Raw genomic sequence first — 19,000 nt, forward strand, 5'->3', positions numbered from 1 at the left:
TTTCATTTCCCACCGGTTTTCTCTTTCGATTTTTGTCCTTGGTTCAGGTTGGTGCCCCTGCCTCTACCCCCCCCCCCCCAACATGCTTATGTTGGACATGGCTGGGTTCCATGTTTCCCTTTCCCCCCTCCCCCCCTCTTCCTAGCAGTGTCATGGTTACCCCCTCCTGTTCTTTGGCTTCTTAGTTTTCTTAGTTGTTGGCTACAAAAGGTGTTGGAACAACTGGGTGAATGGCTCCCACATTTTGAGAAAGTTTTCCTCCGACCCTCGGATGGCGAATTTAATTTTCTCCATTTGGAGAAAGTCGGATAGGTTGGACAGCCAGTCTGCAACTTTAGGTGGTGCAGTTGACCGCCAGCCGTGCAGGATTCTCCGGCAGGTAATTAGGAAGGCAACGGCAAGGGCATTAGCCCTCCTCCCCATGAAGAGATCTGGCTGTTCTGATACCCAAAAACTACCACTCTTGGGCATGGCTCCACCCTCATCCCCACCACCTTGGACATTGCCTCGAAAAAGGCTGTCCAAAACACAGCAAATATGGGGTAAGACCAGAACATGTGGGCGTGCTTTGCCTGTCCGCCGTGGCACCGTTTGCATTTGTCCTCCACCTCTGGGAAGACCCTGCTCATTCGGGTTCTGGGTAAGTGGGCTCGGTGTACCACTTTTAGCTGCATTAGGCTTCGCCTTGCATATATGGAGGTGGAGTTGACCCTGTGCAGTGCTTCACTCCAGAGCCCCCACCCTATTTCAAATCCCAAGTCCTTCTCCCACGTTTCCCTCGTCTCGTCTAGTTGGGTATTGGCCCCCCCTTAGCAGTTGCCCGTACATGTCACCATAATTCCCTTTCCCTAGGATGTCCGCATCCAACAAGTCCTCCAGCAGTGATTGTCATGAATACGTCATTGTTTCCCTTCGTAGGAAGTTTTTGATTTGTAGGTACCCAAGTTAGTTTCCCCCACTCCATCGGCTGGAATCTTTTTGTCAGTTCTTCGAGCGTTGTTAGCCTGTTTGTTGATGTAAAAGTCCCTAATCGTCTGTGTCCCACCGTCCGTCCCTCTCCTGTCTCCACCCTAGGTAGCCAGGGAAAGGGTTGGCCCACTAAAGGATAGGCAAGGGAATCTAAGTGTGGAGCCAGAGGAAATGGGCGAGGTACTAAATGAATACTTTGCATCAGTATTACCAAAGAGAAGGAATTGGTGGATGTGGAGCCTGGAGAAGGGCGTGTAGATAGCCTGGGTCACATTGAGATCCAAAAAGACGAGATGTTGGGCGTCTTGAAAAATATTAAGGTTGATAAGTCCCCAGGGCCTGATGGCATCTACCCCAGAATACTGAAGGAGGCTAGAGGGGAAATTGCGGAGGCCTCGACAGAACTCTTTGGATCCTCACTGTCTTCAGGTGATGTCCCGGAGGATTGGAGAATAGGCAATGTTGTTCCTCTGTTTAAGAAGGGTAGCAAGGATAATCCAGGGAACTCAGGCCGGTGAGCCTTACGTCAGTGGTAGGGAAATTACTGGAGAGAATTCTTCGACACAGGATCTACTCCCATTTGGAAGCAAATGGACGTATTAGTGAGAGGCAGCATGGTTTTGTAAAGGGGAGGTCGTGTCTCATTAACTTGAGAGTTTTTCGAGGAGGTAACAAAGATGATTGATGCAGGTAAGGCAGTGGATGTTGTCTATATGGACTTCAGTAAGGCCTTTGACAAGGTCCCTCATGGTAGACTAGTATAAAAGGTGAAGTCACACGGGATCAGGGGCGAGCTGGCAAGGTGGATACAGAACTGGCTAGGTCATAGAAGGCAGAGAGTAGCAATGGAAGGATGCTTTTCTGATTGGAGGGCTGTGACCAGTGGTGTTCCGCAGGGATCAGTGCTGGGACCTTTGCTGTTTGTAGTATATATAAATGATTTAGAGGAAAATGTAACTGGTCTGATTAGTAAGTTTGCAGACGACACAAAGGTTGGTGGAATTGCGGACAGCGATGAGGACTGTCAGAGGATACAGCAGGATTTAGATTGTATGGAGACTTGGGCGGAGAGATGGCAGATGGAGTTTAATCTGGACAAATGTGAGGTAATGCATTTTGGAAGGTCTAATGCAGGTAGGGAATATACAGTGAATGGTAGAACCCTCAAGAGTATTGAAAGTCAGAGAGATCTAGGTGTACAGGTCCACTGGTCACTGAAAGGGGCAACACAGGTGGAGAAGGTAGTCAAGAAGGCATACGGCATGCTTGCCTTCATTGGCCGGGGCATTGACTATAAGAATTGGCAAGTCATGTTGCAGCTGTATTGAACTTTAGTTAGGCCACAGTATAATGTTCAATTTTGGTCGCCACACTACCAGAAGGATGTGGAGGCTTTAGAGAGGGTGCAGAAGAGATTTACCAGAATGTTGCCTGGTATGGAGGGCATGAGCTATGAGGACTGGTTGAATAAACTCGGTTTGTTCTCACTGGAACGACGGAGGTTGAGGGGCGACCTGTTAGAGGTCTACAAAATTATGGAGGGGCATAGACAGAGTGGATAGTCAGAGGCTTTTCCCCAGGGTAGAGGGTCAATTACTAGGGGGCATAGGTTTAAGGTGCGAGGGGCAAGGTTTAGAGTAGATGTACGAGGCAAGTTTTTTACGCAGAGGGTAGTGGGTGCCTGGAACTCGCTACCGGAGGAGGTGGTGGAAGCAGGGACGATAGTGACATTTAAGGGGCATCTTGACAAATACATGAATAGGATGGGAATAGAGGGATACGGACCCAGGAAGTGTAGAAGATTGTAGTTTAGTCGGGCAGCATGGTCGGCACGGGCTTGGAGGGCCGAAGAGCCTGTTCCTGTGCTGTACTTTTCTTTGTTCTTTGTTCTTTGAAAGGTGCAGTCCATAGTCGCCAGCGTGAACCTGTGGCTGTTGCAGATGGGGGCTTTCTCGGGCATTTTGGTTAATCCGAAATGCTGTCGCAATTGGTTCAACGACTGGAATGCTGCTACCACTACTGGGCTCATTGAATATTTGTTGGGTGGGGGTGGGAGCTGCCGTGGCTAGGGCCCGGAGGGAGGTCCCTCTGCAGGAGCCCTCCTCCATAAGCACCCAGTTGGCTTCTGGCTCCATTATCCACCCCTTTACTCTCTCCATAGTCGCTGTCCAGTGGTAATATTGCAGATTTGGCAGGGCTAGGCCCCCATGGATCTCGTTATCTGCAGTACTCTCTCTGGGATCCTTGCGTTTTTCCGCCCCACATAAATGCCATAATCACTTTGTCTAGTGAACTGAAAACGGCTATGAGGATGTAGGTAAGGCTGGATCTAAACAGGAAGAGGAAACTGGGCAGTACGTTCATTTTGATCGCCTGCACCCTCCCCGCCAGGGGGAGTGGAAGTGTGTTCAATCTCTGAAGGTCCTTTTTTTTTACTTCCTCTGTCAGGCTGGTCAGGTTCCACTAGAGGATTCCTGTCCAGTCATGAGCGATTTGGATTCCACGGTTGTGGAATTTATGTTGGGCCTGGTTAAAAGGCAACCCCCTACAGCTCTGCCACTCCCCCTTGTGGGTTCACCGGGAAGATCACGCTTTTGCTCAGGTTACGTTTGTAGCCCGAGATGGCTCCAAACTCTATCAAGAGCGCCATGATTCCTTCCATGATGTTTCGCGGGTCAGAATATAGAGGAGCAGGTTATCCGTACAGAGCGAGACTCTGTTCTCGCTGTCTCCTTTCCGGATCCCTTTCCAATTCTTTGCTGCCCTAAGCGCCATCACTAATGGTTCGGTCACTAGGGTGAACAGCAACGGGGACAGCGGGCTTCCCTGCCTTGAGCATCTGTGCAGCTGGAAGTACTTAGAGCTGGTGATATTTGTCCGTAAGCTCACTGTGGGAGCGCCGTACCAGGAATTTCACCCAGACAGTGAACCATGTTCCAAGTCCAAACCGCTCCAGTACCTCTATGAGGTACTTCCATTCGACTGTCGAAGGCCTTTTCTGCGTCCAGGGAGACGATCACCTCAGGTGATCTCTCCCTGGATGGGGTCATGATCACAGTCAGCAGGCGCCTGGTGTTCGATGTTAGCTGTCTAACCTTGAGAAAGCCCGTCTGGTCTTCTGCTACCACCTCTGGTACGCAGTCCTCCAGCCTTTTGGCTAAGATCTTGGCCAGTATTTTCGCATCTGCGTTTAGCAGCGAGAATGAACTGTAGGAACCGCATTCTGTTGGATCTTTGTCTCTCTTAGGTATCAGCGAAATTGAGGCTTGTGCTAGCGTAGGCAGCAGAGTGCCACCAGTGAGCCTGTGAATATCTCCTGCAGGTGATTTGAATATTTGTAGAGGTCTGCCGTGAAACCGTCCGGTCCCGGCACTTTCCCCGCCTGCATGGAGCTGATGCTCTCCCTGACCTCTCCCAGTTCTAGTGGTGCTTCCAGGCCCAGTCTCCTATCCTCTCCCACAACTGGTATGTCCAGTCCATTGAGGAATTGCTTCATCCCTGAGTCCCCTAATGGGGGCTCTGAGGTGTACAGCTCCCGGTAGAAGGTCTCAAATGCCTTGTTGACATTTTCCGGCTCCATTACTAGTTTGCCTTTGCTATCCATAACTTGGGCTATTTTTGACTTCCGGTGGCGCCCTCGAGGAAGCAGGTCGCAGGTCGGATCGCTCTCGCCCGCGATGGGCAAACGGACCTGTTTCGCAGGATTTTTTCGGGACCTGGCGACCTGGATCGGTGGAGGGGACGAAAGGAAGAGGTTTTCCCCCCCGGGGTATGGACAGTTGGACCAGAAGTGGTCGAGTGGAGCGGCGAAGTTCGAAGCAGAAGCAGCGGGGACCCCAGACCGGGCGGCAAAGCACGGCGGACGGCAGGGACCAGGGAGCGGAGGCTCACTGGCCAAGAGAGCAGCAGATGGAGTTTTTTAGGAGCTGCTTCTCCGAACTGAGGAGGGACACGATGAGGGCGGTGATGGATCGAATGGTCGAGGCGCAGGCGGTCCAAGAGAAGGCGCTAAGGGAGGTCGAAGTGAAGCTCTCCACCCAGGCGGACACGGAAACGGAGCTGGAGCACGAGGTGGAGGAGCTGAACTCTTGCCAGAAGAGGATGCAGGAGCAGCTTGAAGAGCTGGGGAATAGAGCCAGGAGGCAGAACCTGAGGATCGTGGGCCTCCCCGAGGGCTGTGAGGGATCGGATGCAGGCGCATACGTGATGGGTATGCTCGGGGCGCTGATGGGACCGGAGGCCTTCCCTCGACCCCTGGAGATGGATGGGGCGCAAGGAAGCCCAGGACGGGCGACCGACCGAGGGCCTTGTTGGTTCGCTTTCACCGGCTTGCTGACAGGGATCGTGTGCTGCGATGGGCCAAGGCGGAGAGGAGCAGCAGATGGGAGAACTGCGAGGTGCACATCTACCAGGACTTGGGAACGGAGCTGGCCAAGAGGCGTGCAGGATTCATCAAGCTAAACGCAGCCCTCTTCAAAAAGCAGGTGAGATTTGGAATGCTGTATCCTGCGAAGCTTTGGGCTACATTTGAGGAACTCCATCACTACTTCAAGACACCAGAACAGGTTTGGGCCTTTATTAAAGAGAAGAAGCTGGACTTGAACTAACGGGCACTTAGTTTTTTCAGTGTTCTAACTTGCTTTGACTAGGAACGGACTTTTATTAAAAGAAGCTGGACTTTAACTAAAGGACTCTGGGCTCACAGAGCTTTTGTGTGGCGGCAGTCTGTTAAACGTATCCTGTACTGTAATGTTTTATCTAAGATTGTTTTCAGCCTGGACAGAGAGCGGGGGCTGGAGGGCGCACTGCTTAGGGCGATTTTGGGAGATTGCAACAAGGGAGGGGGGGGGGGGGGGGGGGGGCTGCAGGGGGGGCCCTGCACTTGGCATCTTTTGGCAGGAGATCGGGGCCTCTGATGGGGGGGGGGGGGGGGGAATGGGCTCGGGGCTGGTTAAGGGACTTGAAAGGGCACGGGGTGATACAATCAGGTTAATCAGTCCTTAGTGTGTGGGGGGAGGCCCCGAGCATTTGGGTGGGAGACAGTCGGGCGCCAAGGGCAGGGGTCAGCGTAGCTGGCGTAGGTCAGGGGGCACCAGGGAGAGTAGAAGGGGCGGGCTAGGGCCAAACGCAGGGCGGACTTGGCAGGTCAAGCCTCGGGGGGTGTGGGGGGGGGGGGGGCAGCCGGGAAGGACAGCAGAGAAGACTTGAGGGCAGGGGGGGGGGGGGGGGGGGGTGCTCAAGGATCCCCCGGGGGAGAAAGTCGCTTGCTGGGAACAGCGTAGGAAACCGACAGCAGCACCGGGGGGGGGGGATTAGAGCCGCATTTGTTTAGTTTAGTTGAACACGTGGGGCATGGGCAAACAGAGCTGATAGGGGAAGTGCCTTACTAATATGTTTATTATTTCCCACTGTTCGTTTTCAATATGTTAAGGCTTTTGTTTCTGGCCTTTTTTCTCTGTAAATGTTACAAATCTGTTTTAAATAAAAAATTCAACAAAAAAAAACTTGGGCTATTTTCCTCGCGGCTGCCTGCTTTCTCAGCTGTTGAGCCAACAGGCGGCTGGCCTTGTCTGTGTTCATACAGGGTCCCCCACGCCTGGCGGAGTTGGTGCTCTGCTTTCCTCGGAGTATCGCTGGTCAACTTCCAGTATGGACTCAACTACTTGTTGTCTATCTGCCCTCTCTTCCCGATTTCGCCGTGCCCTGTAGGCTATAATTTCACCCCTGATCACAGCCTTCAGCACCTCACAGAACGTTGAGGGAGAGACATCCCCATTCTGGTCATTAGTAATATATTCATCTATGGCCTGTGATATTTTCTCGCAGAGAGCCTTATCGACCAGGAGGGCCGTGTACAACCTCCATGGGGGGGCGTTGGGCACGGCCCTTCTCCAACCTCACATCCATATAATGTGAGGCATGGACGAAGATTACAATCGCGGAATATTCTGCTCTTACCTGCCCTGGAAGCACCGATTTCCCCACTACAAAGAAGTTGATCCGCGAATAGATTTTAATACTTGGGAGAAGGAGGAGAACTCCTTCTCCCCGTATGGGTGAACCTCCCTGGATCCACCGCCCCATCTGATCCATTAATAGGTTGAGTTCCTTCGCCATGTTGAAGGTCTTTCCCGTTTTGGGGTTCAACTTGACCGTCCGTGCGTCCTGTAAACAGTCAAAATGACACCCCCCCCCGCCCCCAAACCCCCATGAACAGTCGGTGTGTGTTTATTTTATTTAATCTTTAATGTCACAAGTAGGCTGACATTAACACTGCAATGAAGTTACTGTGAAACGCCCCTCGTCGCCACATTCTGGCACCTGTTCGGGGAAGGCCGGTCCAGGAATTGAACCCGCGCTGCTGGTATTGTTCTGCATTACAAGCCAGCTATTTAGCCCACTGTGCTAAACCAGCTCTTGCTCAACCAGAGCACCCGGAGAAAACCCACGCAAACACGGGAGAACGTGCAGACTCCGCACAGACAGTGACCCAAGCCGGGAATCGAACCTGGGACCCTGGTGCTGTGAAGCAACGGTGCTAACCACTGTGCTACCGTACCATACTGTTTATGTTGGGGATTTCCGCCATGGTCTTCTTTACAAACTCCGTGTCATCCCAGTTGGGAGCGTACAAGTTCACCAGGACTACCAGTGCCCCGTCTAGGGCACCGCTGACCATGACGTACCGTTCCCCTGGGTCCATAACCGTCCTTGTCACAGTAAATGACGTCCTCTTATTTCCCAGAATGGCTACCTCCCTGGACTTCTTCCCATAGCAGGAATGGTACATCTGTCCCACCCAGCCCTTCCTTACCCGCAGTCGGTCCTTCTGTCTCAGGTGCATTTCTTGGAGGAAGACTGTCGGCTTTCATTCTTTTCAGGTGGATAAGACTCTGGATCTTTTCACTGGTCCATTAAGTCCCCTGACATTCCAGGGGACTATCCTGATAGGGGTGTTCTGTCCCCCTGCCCCTGCGGGATCTACCATACTTCTCTGGTGGATGGGCCCCTGCACTCCGGGGTTTCCCTTTGTCCAGGGGGCACCCAACATAGCCACCAACTGTGAGTTCACCATGTGGGTGAGCCCCTGCACTCTGGGGTTTCCCTTTGTTCAGGGACACTCCAAAGTGGTTGCTTGAAGCAATTCGCCATGTGTGGCCTGTTGTAGACAGCCGAATGCCCTCCATCTTTCTTTACCGATCTCTCCCTTGTGCTTTCTTCTCCCCCCCCCCCCCCACCCCCCCCGTCTTCTTCTCCCCCCCCCCCTGTAGTTACGCCGTCGTTTCCCCTGTTTCTTCTCCTAGTTGTCCCCCTGTAACTGATGTCTGCCCCCTCCTCCGCCAGGCGCTTTCCCTCTTGCGGGCGACGCACTGCGGCCTCTCTCTCCTGCATGATTCCCGGTGTTAGCTACCTCGCTAGTGTGGTGGCCCCCCTTCCTGGGGCTAGTTGTACATCCTCCCGTCGCCCGATCTCTGGACTCCCTATCTGCCTTCCCCTCACTTTCTCCTGCGCTTTGCTGTGCTCATTCATACCTCCCTCTCTTAACACTCTCACTCCCAGAACGAGGCAGTTCACTCCCGCTTAAAGTGGTTGCTATGGTGATGGTTCACAGTTGGCTGTACAGAATGTAAAAAGAAAACAATTTAACACTTAAACATTAAGAGTCTCTTTCTTGTGGGCCCTTCATCACTGTCCCTGCCGCCGCTTTTCCGTCCGTTCACCACGATGAACTTGTCTGCGTCTGCAGGAAATGTGAAAAAGTGCTCCCAGCCTTAGAATGTGACCTCGAGCTTGGCTGGGTACAGCATCCCAACCCTTATGCAGTTTCTATACAGTGCAGCCTTCGCCTTATTAAATTTGGCTCGGTGCTTGTCCAGGTCAGCCCCAATGTCCTGATAAATCCGGGTCCAGTGGCCTTGCCATTTGCAGGACTGCCTGGCCAGCACAGGATTCTTTCCTGGTCCTGGTACCGGTGCATCTTGGTAGTTATCACCCTCGGCTGTTCCCGGTTTTGGGCTTTGGTTGAAGCGACCGGTGCACACTGTCTATTTCTGGTGGGTTGGGGAAGCTCTCCCTTCCCACCAGGTTGCCCAGCATTTGGGTTACATAGTCTGTGGGGTTCCTACCTTCGATCCCCTCCGACAGGCCCACAATTCGTATAAATTGCTGCCTCGACCAATTCTCCTGGTCCTCAATTTTCCCTGCAGGTTCCCTTGTGTAGCGACGAACCTTGTAACCTCCTTTTCCAAGACGATAATTTGATCGTTCTGGTCTGTTATAGCCCTTTCCAGCTCTTTGATTGTTTCTTCCTGGGCTTCCAGTCACCTTTCTGCCTTGTTCGGGGCCACCTGCATGGTCACCATAGCTTCGGCAACCATACCCTTCACTGCAGCTTGGATGTCCGATTTTGTTTCCTCCCAATACTCTCTCAATTCTCTTGAGAGAAACATCCTCCACCCATCCCCTGTTGTGGGGGGGCTTCTCGTGCGGCAGGCCGGTCCCTCTCGCTCTGGCGATGCCCGAATTTCACCGCCTTGTGCGTCGGCTGGTCCAGTCACCTGTTTGTTCAGACTTTTTCTGCTCCTGGTCTCCACTCGTCCTCTAGATTGCCTGCTGTGTGGCATCTTTTCCTTCTTGTGTTTTGGTAGTGGTGTGAGGATGTTTTGTGGTGTTAACGGGCGTTTTCGGGCACAAAGAGACTATTTTTCAGGTTTATGGGAGGAGAGCCATCTGATGTGTGACTTCTCAGCACATCCCCATCACCGGAAGTCGGAAGAGCAGAAGTCAGAAGAGCAGTACTGTGGCCAATTATTTATCCTTCAAAACAGGACTTCCTCTTGTGCAAGAATGAGCCTGATACAGTTTAAGGTGGTGCACAGGGTGCATATGACTGGGGCGAGAATGAGTGTTTTTTTCAGGGGGTAGCAAATGAGTGTGAGAGGTGTGGGCGGGGGCCAGCGAATCACGCGCACATGTTTTGGGATTGCAAAAAATTGGGAGATTCTGGGCGGGAGTGTTCGCGGTCTTAGCCAGGATAGTGGAGGAGGTGGACCCGGACCCTTTGGTGGCGGTATTTGTGGTTTCAGAGAAGCCGGAGCTCGTGGAGAGGAGGAAGGCCAATGTCATGGCTTTCACCTCTCTGATTGCACGGCGGCAAATTTTGCTGGAGTGGCGGTCGGCATCGCCACCAGGGGTAGCGGTTTGGTTGGGTGACCTGTACGATTTTCTGCGATTAGAGAAGATAAACGCAGGGGGGTTTGAGGAAAGGCGGGGAATATTTGTGACAGTGTTTGAGGGCTTGTTCGTTGTGCGGGGGGGTGAAAAGGGGCGGAAATCTGTACAGACTGTATAGTTGATTGCTGGGAAGTATGCTTCCCGGGGCGTTTATTTGCTGTAACCTGTTTTGATACATGTTTGTAATAAAATGCATTATTTCTGTTTCCAACATTGCAACATTGACTGCACTTCAAAAGCTATTTCATTGTCTTGGGATGTCTGGTGGTCATGAGAGACACCATTTACGATTTTCTTTTCTCTTTTTCTATTGAAAAGTCCAGTTTGTAATTTCCATGTCTTATTAAAAAAAAGTTATCTGACACTGGATATGATAGAAAATTATTTTTGAAATCACCAAGCGACAAAGTGTCGTGAATTTTACACCACATTCTATAAAAAGAGGGGCAGGGGGAAGAAACAACCAGGAAATTCTCTTTTTTGGATTGAGTAAACATCCAAGAAGGAATTAACATTAGTTAACATTTAAAAGTAATCCATTTTGCGAGTCAGTGTGACTTGTAAAGGACAGGACAAGCATGATTTAAATTTTTTAACAAAATCATATTGCACAGATAACACAACAAATGTTTAAAAGATGAACTTTCTGAAGGCATTTGTTAAAGTGCCATAAGAAACTTCTTACAAAAGGTTAGGCTACGTGGGGTAGATCACATTGATAGAGAGATGGCTAGGAGCAAAGATAAATAGTAGGGGTAAATGTATTTTTTCAGATTGATGGGATGTTGGCAGTGGTGTGCTCCAAGATTCTGTGCTGAGATTTTTGTTTTTGGTTTATCGAAATAAGGACATGAGGAATGATTTTGAATTTGCTTCTGGGAGACGAGCCATGTGAGGGAGAATGCATGAAATGTCAAGAAGCTAGGTCAGCAGACTGAGCACATGCAAAGGTCTAAAGGTGAACAGTTTAGGAAACAAAAGTGAAAAGTATAGCTTCTATCACCAAGACAAAGAACATTATGCAATACAGGTCTGCAGACGGTGTAAATGGTGAGAGATTATTTCCAGAGTTTGGAGAATAAGCAACAAGGGAGCTAAATTTAACCAGGATTATCAACCAGCATTATCAGCACAATAAAAAGGGATATTGGATTAAATGTTTTCAGGTAGCAAGTTATTAGAACATGGAACAAGTCGATATTGAGACAGAACCAATGTCATTTGAAAGGGAATGAAGTATTTGTAAAGGAAGAAAATAAAACAATGTGGAGATTCGATAGCATCAGTTGAAGACCCAGCACTAATGATGTTAGAATAGGTCAAATAGCCTCCTTCTGTAGACTGCAAATCAGTCTGATCATGTTCTCACCCAATGTACACACACATGCACACCCACTTTCCAGCAGGAGGCATCTGAAAAGCAATAGGAAGCCAGAACCATGACTGTTTATTTTCCCCTCCATAGCCAATGAGCACGATGGGCAATTGTAACACCTGAACTGTTGCACTGCTGAGATCGCAGATCAGAAATTGGGCCGATTAGCATAAATTAGACACAACTGTAAAAGGAGTAGAAGAAAAATATAACCAAATTTAAAATCAAGAAACCACTAATTTGGAGTATGAGCAATGTGGGAGCATAATGTGGAAATATGTGAGGTTACTCCCTTTGGTAAGGAGAATAGAAAGGCAAAATATTATTTAAATGAAAAGAGATTACAGAATGCCACAGTACAGGACATCCTTGTACATTAATCACAGAAGGTTAGCATGCAGGTACATCAACTGATTAAGAAGCCAAATGAAATGTTGGGGGGAGTAATAAAAGTTGCTTGCTACAACTATGCAGAACATTGGTGAGACAACACCTGTTGCAGTGCGTACAGTTTTGATCTCCTTACTTAACAAAGGATACATCTGCATTTGAGGCAGTTCAGAGGTCAGTGGTTGATTCTCGAGATTCATCTTATGAGAAAAAGTGGACCTGATTGGATCTATGCACATTGAAGTTCAGAATAATAATAATAATGCTCTTTATTGTCACAAGCAGGCTTACATTAACACTGCAATGAAATTACTGTGAAAAGCACCTAGTCTATACTTTCCGGCGCCTGTTCGGGTACACAGAGGGAGAATTCAGGATATCCAAATTACCTAACAGCATGTCTTTCGGGACTTGTGGAGGAAACCGGAGCACTCGGAGGAAACCCATGTAGACACAGGGAAAACGTGCAGACTCCGCACAGTGACCCAAGCCGAGAATCGGGACCCTGGTGTTATGAAGCAACAGTGCTACCCGCTGTGCTACCGTGCCGCCCAGAAGTGATCTTATTGAAACATGTAAGATTCTGAGGGGCGTTGACAGGCTAGATACGGGAAGAAAGATTCCCCTCGTGGGAGAATCTAGAATAGGGGGCATCGTTTCAGAATAAGGGGTCGCCTATTTGAGACGGAATTATTCTCTCAGAATGTTGTGAATCTTTAGAGTTCTCTACCGCAGAAAGCCATGGAGGCTGAGTCATTGAATATATTCAAGGTTGAAATAAACCTATAGTTCAAAACATTTGGATTGGATTTGTTTATTGTCACGTGTACCGAGGTACAGTGAAAAGTATTTTTCTGCGTGCAGCTGAAACAGATCATTTTGCGCATGAAAAGAAAAATACATAATAGGGCGACAATAAAATGGATAGTGCCCAACGTGGGGAAACAGGCAGGAATGTGGAGTTGTGGCCAAGATCAGATTAGCCATGATCTTATTGAATGGTAGAGCAGACTCAAAAGGCAATATGGCATCCGCCTGCTCTATTTCTTATGTTCTCATTCAGTAGAATAAAACACCTACACTTTACAAAATATTACTGCATTAAACATTTGTAAATAATCTTGGAATATAAAAAAAATATATCAGTTTAAAATAAAAATCAACCATTTAAATGCAGAACAAACAATTCCTCATCACCATCTGGTATTACAGCACAGAATTTTCTCCCACGAGAGACCATTTTGTGCTGTTCAAGTGGTAACTGTGCATCTCTCACGTATGTTACTTCATAACAGGGACTAAACAAGGCTGAACCCACAGTACAACAGGTTATAATTCTGGCTTTACTGTACCAAAACTAAGCTTTTTTAAATAAAAAAGACTACAGTTGAATTAAATGCACAAAGAAATATTACTGTTTGAAATCAATATAGACAAATCAGTTATTAGTGTATAAAATCAGACAGTTTAGTTCAACATTCTAAAGCAAATAAAATGCATACAGGGTGAAAGCTGACAGTTTAATCAGTTCTGGTATTGTAAGGCCTGAATGAATGCTGTAACCAGGATATATTTATTATGCATATATTGCAGCAGGAATAATTGTTTGAGCACAAACCAATATTAATTTGTCCAATATTTTGTATTTGCACAGCTTTTATAAATACTTTGCATCAAAGTTCTATCAATACCACGGCAAAAAATACTAATGTTACCAAGACAATCAGTTCAACTAGCATTTCTTCCAGCATGCTACGGGTCAAACCTGTTCTCCTTACAATTGCAAAACTGAGACAAAGACAAACCCATAAGACAAATCAAAAAACTGCAGAAAAAATGCAAAAAAAGCCAGAAAATGCCTCCTAGTAATGAATAATGTACAACAGTAAAATAACTTGATGTAATTTAGTTTAGTAGACAATGGGTTCATGTGGTACTAACATATTTTCTGACAATGTGATGTGCTATACTTCTGCTCTGGGGAAAAACCTCAATAACAGACACCTTTCAAAGTAAAAGCATGTATTAACCACCTAACGTACCTTGTATACACAGACTTTTAAAAATTCACAATCGGGCTCCTTAATATATGATTAATGACTCGCATGCGATTAAGAAAACAGTCACGAAAAGCAACATATGCATCTCTCTCAAATATTAAAGTAATAATTTGTCTTTTTAGTTCACAATTTCATTAACTTCCATATCAGAATGGCAATACATGCTGTAACAAGACACCTCAGCAGTAGTTTAAGCCAGTAAACCACCTAGTCAATTTCTTTATGTTCTGCACTCTTTATAATATACCCACCCTGTGGTAGAGCAAAATCGAATTGCCTCTCACATTTGCAGACAGCTCTGTGAAGGTGATAATAGACCTGCTCCCTGCTGTCATGAGGCAGGAAATAGGAAAATGGCATATGGGGCCAGAAGAGAATAAAAAAAGAAAGGAACTGAACAACAACAGCAAAAACAGACTACAACAAAGGTGAATAGCAACCCAAACTGTAATTTAACTATCTCCGTGTCAATGTTAAATACTTCCAATTATCTACTTCTGAATGCATTAAAATAACTTGTAGATTATTGAAAACGGTCAGAAAATCATTTAACTTTCTTGTACAAATTAGAATTAACAAATTGTTAATTCATTCATCAGATTCTATCAGCCTCATATTTCTATTATATTCAGCAAGTTAATTTCTCACTATTGAAATGTTTTATTATTTAAGAATTAACAAATGCAGGACATTAGCTTTGCAATCAAGCCACTGAAGTGTGAAATGTATGGGCACTCAAATGCTCACAAATTGCTATTGTAAAAGCAAAAAAAAATTGTTACATTTTAGAAAGTGACCAGTGAAATGGACATAGTAAAGTATAACGTACATGTACTGTACTGATTTTAAAATTGATGATATCCATTTCATTAAAATATATCCTGTTTACTCTATTCATATTACATTTACATCTAGCCCAAAAATAATTATTTTTAATTGTGCATTACACCTGCTAATCAGAAGTAATTTGACAAACAAAGATTAACATTAAATATTTAATGTTCATCTCACAGGTAAATGTGACATTTTTTTCTACATATAAAAACAATTAACAGACGTTGATATCATGGGCCTGGCATCTGAATATTAACTATTTTACAACTCAATCTTTGCTACAAAGGTTTTTTTTTTAATTGCAAAGTTCTTTCCACGTAGTATAGCAGGTATTTTTAACCACATGTTCAGAATTCTATTATGAGCCTCTGAAGGATCAAAATTGATTTGCATCTTTTGAAGAAACAGGACGATAAGTAAAAATATCATAGAACAAATGTGTTTTTTTTGAGAGGAGTTAAATAACCCTTTGGATAAGGAAATAAATAAATACAAATGGAGCATAGCAATATATTCGCTCAAGCTCAAAAGAACATATAATATCAAAACAAGAAAACATTTAACATATACTTGCGATGGGAAAGTTCAAGGAAAACCATCAATTAGCATATGGCTCAGCTCATATCTAATTCTACTTCAACAATAAACCAACATTCATCATTTTAATGAATATAATTGGTGTATATTCTGAACACTACAGAGGGCTTCCAATACTTTAAAGAATTAGTATTAATTGTGTGCATTTGACAATCAAGGGTTTTAATGTCAGAGAAGTAATGTATTTACTAAGAATATGATCATACCTTCCCCTTTACGCTCTGAATAGGATCCACTACTACGGCAACAGCTCGCTCCGACAGGGCTTCAAAGCTCTGCTGAGTGTTGATGTCAACTCCTGAAAGCCAGCATCCAAAGCCAGGGTGACTATGGTACCAGCCAACAACCATTTCAGGTCTAAAACGGAGCAAATGGCTAAGTGTTTTTAATTTGGAAATAAAAGGCAAACTAGCACTTTGAACAAGGAAATCACAAAAATGAATAGAGCTTAACAATAGAAACACAAACATAATACTACAAAGTACGAAAAATGGGAACTCATTCAACATACATTTATGATGGTGTGGAAGTGAAGAAAGTGTGTCATACAAGCGCTATCATTAAAAAGATGTGCATTAGCGGTGGTAGATCATGCTTTCAATTTTTCACCCTGTTACCACACCTTCCCTGAGCCAGTTTTTACCCTTTCAGCACTTGAGAGTAAATATCCACCCTTCAAATATCAATTAAAGCAGCAGTGGGACCAGGAACTCAGTCAAGAAGCAATTTACACTATTCTGCAGTGCTGCTGAGCCTTTTGTTAGCATTAATTTTTAAGCTTTTTTTCCCCACAGTGAACGTATTTGAACAAGCGTGTGACAACTGTTGATAGGTATGAAATGAAACTGCAAAGAGATAAAAAATAAAATAGCAATCAACTTCAGAACTTTAAACAATTTGTAATAAGTTGCAAACAAATATAACTCAGTTGCATAAATTAAATTGTAAATGAATAAAAGGATATTTTGCTGACACATATTTATGGTGACCTTAGTTTTGCCACATAAGGAGATTTTATATCCTACCTGCCTGTCTGCTTCAGCATGTCCAACATTTTGGCTTGAAAAACCGGGTCAACTGCTTCAACACTAACACCCTGGAAAAATGCAAATTACTCAGCTTTGAAAAACAATTGCTTAAAATTAAACTTGGGACAAATTTGATAATAGAAAAATGATATTAAAAGTCACATTTTCTCAGACAAAATAAACAAAAATGTGACTCACCGTGCCTGACTGAGGCATAGCAAATACGTCAATAACTCGGACTGTATAGTCATCAACAAATTCGCCCAGCATCAGGCCCATTACTTCCATAGGAACACCAGCCCGTCCATGTTTCAACATCTGCAGATCACCAAAATGCACACCAAAAAAATGTCTCTCAGCGTTTTTAACCCAGAAAGAGAAAATAACTTTTTTCAGATGTAAAATTCTACGATGTTACAGTACATCTTGAAAACTTATTTTTTTCAGTTTTGTGTTTGCATTTTTGATTTCCTTTGTATTACTACACTCTTCCGAAGACAAACAACATACATTTACTGCATTAAAAATGGAATGCTAAATGCGTAAAATACAAAAGGAGCCAAAATATTAACAAGGACAAAATTGTAAATGTGGTGATCTAGAAATGGTATTAAGATATAGAATGTCAAATATATTATTTTACTTGCTGTGTGTCATTACATTCCAAACCACAATATGTTATTACCATGATCAAAGAGTCAACAAACCTACAATCTTACCTTCAGCAGAGCAAGAGAAGATATGTAAACCTGTTCTGCTGTATCCACGGCTGGGGCATCAGTTGGTGGACCCTAAAACACAAGACAGATATTGATAACTAACATCTTCCAAAAGCAAGCTCCATTTTTATTAAGACAAACTTCATTGAATTACCTCCTTAGGTGATTCATTTTTAAATGCTGCAGCTAATATGTAGCATGTAGGTACTCTGGCAAACACTGGGGCATTCAAATTTTAAACCAGATTTTACATTCGCCAAATGTGAACCTAAACTTTAGACGAAGCCTTCGTTACAATGTTCATAAGCACTTCACTTTGTACTGAAGTTTAACTACTAGCCTCACCTGAACACCCAAATAATTTTATATAAAAATAATCTGAAAAAGGAAATTATTTTGTACAATATCACTAATTACTTAAAAGCTGAATACAAAAGAAATTCTACTTTTTCTTTGATTATGTTTAGAAACTGCAATCATTCTCACAATGGGGTATGGAAATATTACGGATATTAGCTGCATTCTTGTGATCGTAAGATGCCACTAATAGCACATAAATATGGTAAAAGTGGGTATCTGATCATCTTAAATAAGCACCTGGTTGTGTGCTCACAAAGCAACCCACATCATTTCATCCTGTCACAACTGTCAATGTCTGATCTGGCAATTACCTGTGTGGTTCTAACAACAGTGTGAATGTAAACACCACTGGACCAGCATCATTAATCTGTACAATAGCAACTGCAATTGCCTTCAGCCTCTGCGGTTACAAGCCAAAAGACAACCAGATGAGGGATGTAGGAGCACTTTACAGGTAACAGCCTGAGCTGCAGCTTGAGAAAATGCACCAATATTCCCTAGATATAACAGCTGCGAACAAAATACACCACAAGATGCCTATGGGCCATTCAAACAATGAAGCTCTTTTCAGCTATTTTGAAGTATTTATTACTAAATGTTTATTAGTCGCAAATATATATCTCAAAAACAATTTTACAAAATTTCAGTTTTGTTTTAAATATTACACAAAGAGTGATTTTTATGTTGGAACATACTTCTGTGCAAAACACGGCCAGCATTGTTGCATGAAAGAAACATTCACCACCTTTAGTGTACAATTCAAATGTCTCATGTATAGTCCTCTCAAAACCCAAGACTGCAATTTAACTTTGATTTCAAATTATAAAGAATTAATCCATTAACTGGAAAGTAAGATCATCTCTTTGGGTTACCGAGTTTGTTCATTTTCAGATCACACTTCAAACTACCGGTGGAATTAGAATTTTACCATACAGTGCATTTATTTTCTCTATTTATTCAAGGATGTCTTGGCTGGGCCAGCATTTATTGCCCATCCCTAATTGCCTTTGAACTGTGTGCATTTCAGAGGGCATTTTAAGAATCAGACACATTACTGTGGATCTGGAGTCACATGTAGGCCAGATTAGGTAGATTATGGCAGATTTCCTCAAAGGACATTACTGAACCAGATGTTTGTTTACAAACACTCAACAATGGTTTCATGGCCACCATTTGACTTTTAATTCCAGATTTCAACAGAATTCAAATTTCACATAAAATGTGCAGGGTAGCAGCTAGCCATTCAGAGCACACAAAAATCAAGTATCAGAGGATTCTGATTTATTCAATTAACCATTAGCTGTTATGTTAACAATATCACAATGATCAAATGCAGATCAGGAAAATTGTCAAGGATTGAGGACCTCCACAAAACCAAACAATTCAACATCTTAATTTTTTTCTCGGTATCAGAAACTAACATAGTCAACAATT

At 44.8% G+C, this 19,000-nt stretch overlaps 1 protein-coding gene across 3 annotated transcripts in view; it reads right to left on the reverse strand.

Moving 5' to 3' along the window:
- Positions 1–19,000, reverse strand: part of psmd14 (proteasome 26S subunit, non-ATPase 14) — a 194,576-nt gene that overhangs the window by 109,233 nt on the left and 66,343 nt on the right. For all 3 annotated transcript variants that reach the window (XM_072474372.1, XM_072474380.1, XM_072474391.1), the window contains exons 3-6: positions 17,207–17,278; positions 16,686–16,805; positions 16,485–16,555; positions 15,666–15,816 (exon numbers count right to left, since the gene is read on the reverse strand). In XM_072474372.1, the coding sequence (XP_072330473.1) occupies positions 15,666–15,816; positions 16,485–16,555; positions 16,686–16,805; positions 17,207–17,278 (414 nt within the window). The remainder of the gene's footprint in view (positions 1–15,665; positions 15,817–16,484; positions 16,556–16,685; positions 16,806–17,206; positions 17,279–19,000) is intronic.

Source organism: Scyliorhinus torazame, chromosome 2 (assembly GCF_047496885.1).
Source record: "Scyliorhinus torazame isolate Kashiwa2021f chromosome 2, sScyTor2.1, whole genome shotgun sequence".
In the NCBI taxonomy this organism is placed as follows: Eukaryota; Metazoa; Chordata; class Chondrichthyes; order Carcharhiniformes; family Scyliorhinidae; genus Scyliorhinus; species Scyliorhinus torazame.